Source organism: Phytophthora infestans, genomic scaffold (genome assembly GCF_000142945.1).
Source record: "Phytophthora infestans T30-4 supercont1.43 genomic scaffold, whole genome shotgun sequence".
Classification (NCBI taxonomy): domain Eukaryota; phylum Oomycota; class Peronosporomycetes; order Peronosporales; family Peronosporaceae; genus Phytophthora; species Phytophthora infestans.
The window spans coordinates 172,884-177,651 of record NW_003303716.1 but is presented as its reverse complement, the minus strand read 5'-3'; the positions used below and the strand labels follow the sequence as shown (position 1 = coordinate 177,651).

Here is a 4,768-nt window from a genome sequence, read left to right as displayed (position 1 = left end):
AGGAACAAGGAAGCGAGAGCACGGATGGAGCAGCGGAACGCTCATCCGTGACGCTAATCGGCAGTGTGGAGGCAACGGAACGCTGTACTTTGTCGAAGGGGAAAGTCGACGGAACTACGACGCGGTCCAGAGAGACCCCAGGCGTCGGGGAGACGAAAAAGGTATGCTTCGCTGAAGCAGAGGAAGACTCGGAGGATAGCAGAACGGTAGAGGAGGCAACGGTGCCGGCTAATAGCTCTACGAGGTACAAGGATGCTATCGAGTCGAATGTGGGTGAGGCTGCTAGCCTCAAGGCACACCAAGTTGTGGCTGCCGTGGGGACTGGGAACACGATGAGGACAAGGTGACGGTAGCGAGAGAAGAAGAGAAAGAAGGACATAGCGAAGAGCTGAATTCTGCCAGTCGCTATGACCGTTTGTTCTCTGACAAGGAGCTGGATATGCTCGAACTCGGTGAAGACTCGGGCGTGAAAAGTGAGCCCGAAGAATATGCGAAAGATCTGGAAGATCGTTTGTTCCCGCTGGACGACGAGAGGATACTAGAGCGTGCCAAGCGGAACGATGCTGGACTAGGAAAGCCGACTCTGGCGGATATGAGCGTGACACTTGGAACACCGGAAGCTGTCTTGGAACGCACACGGGCCGTCTCAACTGGGGATATGGGGACGCCAGAGTACTGGCTGGATTGGTATGCCGACACGTTAGAGAAGTCGACGGTAGCGAAGCGTGCCAATCGAGACTTCAAGGGGGTGGAAGCAAGGGGCTCGCAACTGCCGACGATCAACGTGGCCGCTGTAAGCGAGGGCGAGTGCGATGAGACTGCAGAGCCGGACGAGATGGTGAACGAGAGGTCGAAAGGAACGTGTGCGTCACCATGGACGAAGCGATCATCCCGGTATCTCGAGACTGTGAAGACAGTGGCGGGACGCTGCCGTCTCGATGGCGTGCAGAGGTGCGAAGGCTGGTGTACGAACTCGTGAAGCAGAATTGGGATGCAAAGAGAAGTCTCCCTTCGAAGACAACGGAGCCTCCGAGAGAGGGAGGTGGCGAGGGCGAGGATGACCCTTGGAGTGACGCCGCGACTGAGAACGTCCTGGACGAAGGGGCGCTCCGTAGCCACCTTTGTGTAGTTGGGGGAACGCTAAGCGAAGCGTTCCTAAATTGCGCAATAATCTGGGCTAGAAGTTATTTTGAGGCGGAGGTCGGCGCTTTTTGCGACAAGTTAGGCGACAGGGCGCCTGCGTCACCAAAAACAACTGGAGCCGTTGGGGCGACCGCTACAGAAACTCTGCGAATGGACGCGACGCCTGGCTTGCCAATCAAAACGCTGGAAGTTAAAAAGCTCGAAATAGCCGAAGAGGAGCCAGAGATCTATTTCGTGGACGCGAAGAGAGCTCCCCGGCCTCGAAGACGATCTGGCCTGTGCGAGCGGAGCTACGAAGTCGTAGATGATGATGATAGTGTGGTACCTGAAGGCAAACGCGTTATATGCAGTGTTGGAGGGATACAAGCTCTATCGGACGGCTACATTGACTGTTGCCCCTGCGAAATGCTGGCCGACACCGGCGCTATGGCTAGTTTGGTCGACAAACGTGTGTTGAAACGACTCGGAAGGGCTTCCGAGCCGCTTCGACCATACACAGGAAGTTTAGATGGCGTGACGGGCCATGGCGTTTGCGTAAGTGGCGTAATCGACCTGCCTGTGACTCTAGGAACGCTGGAGAAGACGCTCCCTTTCGTAGTGACCGACCGTATATTCGTGGATTTTGCGGTGGATCAACGATGTATCCCGAATTTGTAGTTGGTAAATCGGTAGATTGCAGCTGGTAGTAGAAAATCCTTGTTGGGGCTCTTTACTTGTCACGGTATACGGCTGGATGAGGGACTCGACCTTCTCGCCGAATGTATTCAGAAGCTCAACGCGTTTCAGGTGAAGCGCACCACGTCTAACCAACTGGGTCATTCGCCTCCGACGTCGGCGTTCCCGGCATAAAAAGAACGCCTGTCGACGGCTGATTTCAAGATCTGGAGTGGACCGCCACGTAGGAGGATGTAGGGAGCTGCTCTCTCTCGTGGACATCGAGGAGAGCAGCTCAGTCGTGTTTTTCCTCTTTACCTCACAAGTAACTGAGAAGACAATCAATACATTTGTTTACGTTTATTACGTTTATTACTTTAAAAGTTCCTACGGTCGGTTTGCAAGATACACGACCCCGATCAAGGAGGAATACCGCGACATACTGAAGAGTCGTACCGACAACGATCATCAACAGCGCACAGCCACCGTGCATGACTGCTAGTAATGTGCTCACGCCTGTGATAGTAGGAGGGCATTTTGCCCTCATTCAGGGCTCGATACAAATAGGTGTCCTAGTAAAACAAAGCGAACGCTGCATTATATCCACCGGTCACCAAATGCACAGCGAGCAAGATAACCCACCACCACGAATTACGTAAGGTCGCCATATTGCGACGATGACACCGAAAGTCCCTGGTAATGTAGCTGGGACCCAACTTGAAGTATCGCTATTAGTTATTGATAGGCTTTCGTGTCTTACATGTAAATAAAATGGCTGATAAGAATCGTGATAAAAATAAATATAACAAGCTGATGTCATAACTTCTAGACCAAGGCCCATTTTTAGATTTGACATTGTTGGTAAACCTGTTACTTCGGCACACTGCAGAGCAGTATCATGCCTGGAAAAGCTAAGTCGCCATCCTTCACATCGCAGTACGTCGACTTAGGGTCCTAAAGCTTCGCGCTGTGGTGGGTTATCATATTTGCGGTGCATTTGGTTACGTTTGGATACAACGCCGCGTACGCGATGTTCTACTACGAGCTGCAGGAGATGTATTTGTACGTTACTTTCGAGTACATCGGGATTGACACGATGATACAACAATATCACCTTATCGCGAACGTGAACGCAGTCATGGCAGCACTTCATGGTATCTGTATACTTCTGATGGTGGGAGGGTCTATCTGGCAGCAAGAGCTGGCCTTCTCACCATGGCCCCAAGAAGGCGATCCTGCTACCTTAAATACCAGCAAAAGAGTATCATCAAAAACGACACCCGACATCAACGATAAAGTAGCTACGGGAGTGCTGTCTGCTAAATTACGTACTGAGCGGATGTATTCGAAGGTGTGGGGTAGGCAAGGGGTTCTGGGGTTGAATGGAGGACACTTTCACGCCATCTTAGTTACTCGTGAGCTCGTGGAGACAGCTCTTCAAACACAACAAGCTTACAGGATGAGCTGGTATCTTCCACGTTGGCTGCTGAATCGATTTTATCTGTGCTTGTTGGTACTCAACTGCTGGTCTTCTGTCTTTATATACTCTCTATTATTCAAGAAAAACGAGGCTCGCAGACGGTTTGCTTGTCCATTGTGCGACTGTATCCTTGATCTCGTGTCGTGCGTGGGCATCCCCTTCATCGTTGTTCTCAGCTACATAGATCAGTTTAACGCTGACATGGCCGGCTTTGAAATGGAGAGATGGTATAGCGAGTCGTGGGCTGCTCGCATTCTGAATGAATCCCAAATGGTTCTTGTAACTTCGTGGTCGGACTTGATGAGCCGTACGGTGTTTTCCCTTGGACTTATATCCACGACTACAAGCTTGAAAAAGCTATTACGTCTCGTACCTAGTGGCAGGGACACACGGATTAATTGCGCTCCCGTTAATATCAAAGTACCAGACAAACCAACTACCAAGGGCCCTGCTCTGAACAGTATTGGAACGGGTCGGAAGCCGCGGAATGTAGCCACGATCGAAGGTGGTAGCTTCGGACTGCGATCACGCAGTAGTCAATTGGTGCTCCACTTGGTACATCTACTCTTTGCAGCCTGGGGTGTGCTAGTGTTAGGTCTTCACATCCAAGCGTCTTTGCAGCCTGAATTACCACAATGCACCTTACAAGTCCACCCATGGGCAGTGTCTGAACCTGCCTGCTACTTGGCTGTTCTTGATTGCTATCGCCTGGGTATCTCCGGAAAAATGAATGAAGTTGAGGCAAAGTGGAGTGAATTCGATAGGTCCAGCGTTGTCACGTTAGTCATGCGGCATTGTGCATCATTAGAAGTACCAGACATGATCACAGAGTTTCATCGAGTCAGTGGTATTAGGGTTTATAATTCGACAATCGACAATTGGGGAGTTTCAGCAGCCATCACTAACACGAACCACCCCGAGTTTAGCCTCCTCTTCATGGCCCGGGTGAACATGAAAGATGGCGTTCTTCCTCCAGCTCTCTACGATACTGATTTCCCTCACAAACTAACGGATATTGAGCTTTGCTACACAAATTTGCGCGGCTTACCGGAGTATTTGGACCCAGCTTGGATGAACGTGTCATTGATTTACATCGAATACAGCCAACTACAGTGCCCACGGTAATTAGTCTGTGTGAATAAATAGTCACAGTTCGAAATTAGTCACACCGTTCGAATGTGAGACTAATTACCGTGAGCAAGAAAATGTCGTGTTCAAAATTAGTCTGAGTTCATAATTAGTATCACCTTATTTTGGGCATTCGAATTGGCGCAGTGGAAAAGACTGGCCCGGTTTACACTCCTGGCGTGAGTTCGAGTCCCTCCGCAGCAACGGGCGGTGCTCGCGTTTTACTGGTGATGCAATAACAGGTCATTTAATAAAAGTGGGTTTCCCACTTACCCTCAACGCGGCTCACTACGAAGCAGCGGGTTATGTTTTTTAAGGATATGAATTATACTTTTAATAGAATAATAGCTATGCAGTCTCCTT

General features: G+C 50.3%; 1 protein-coding gene across 1 annotated transcript; it reads left to right on the top strand.

The window, feature by feature from the left end:
• Positions 1-2,935: 2,935 nt before the first annotated feature.
• On the top strand, positions 2,936-4,352 carry PITG_16167 (uncharacterized protein; the record flags this gene model as incomplete). The annotated part of the gene is made up of 4 exons (XM_002897538.1): positions 2,936-2,979; positions 3,058-3,737; positions 3,783-4,197; positions 4,298-4,352. The coding sequence occupies 4 exons, from the start codon at positions 2,936-2,938 to the stop codon at positions 4,350-4,352; spliced, it is 1,194 nt and encodes a 397-aa protein (XP_002897584.1).
• Positions 4,353-4,768: the final 416 nt, after the last annotated feature.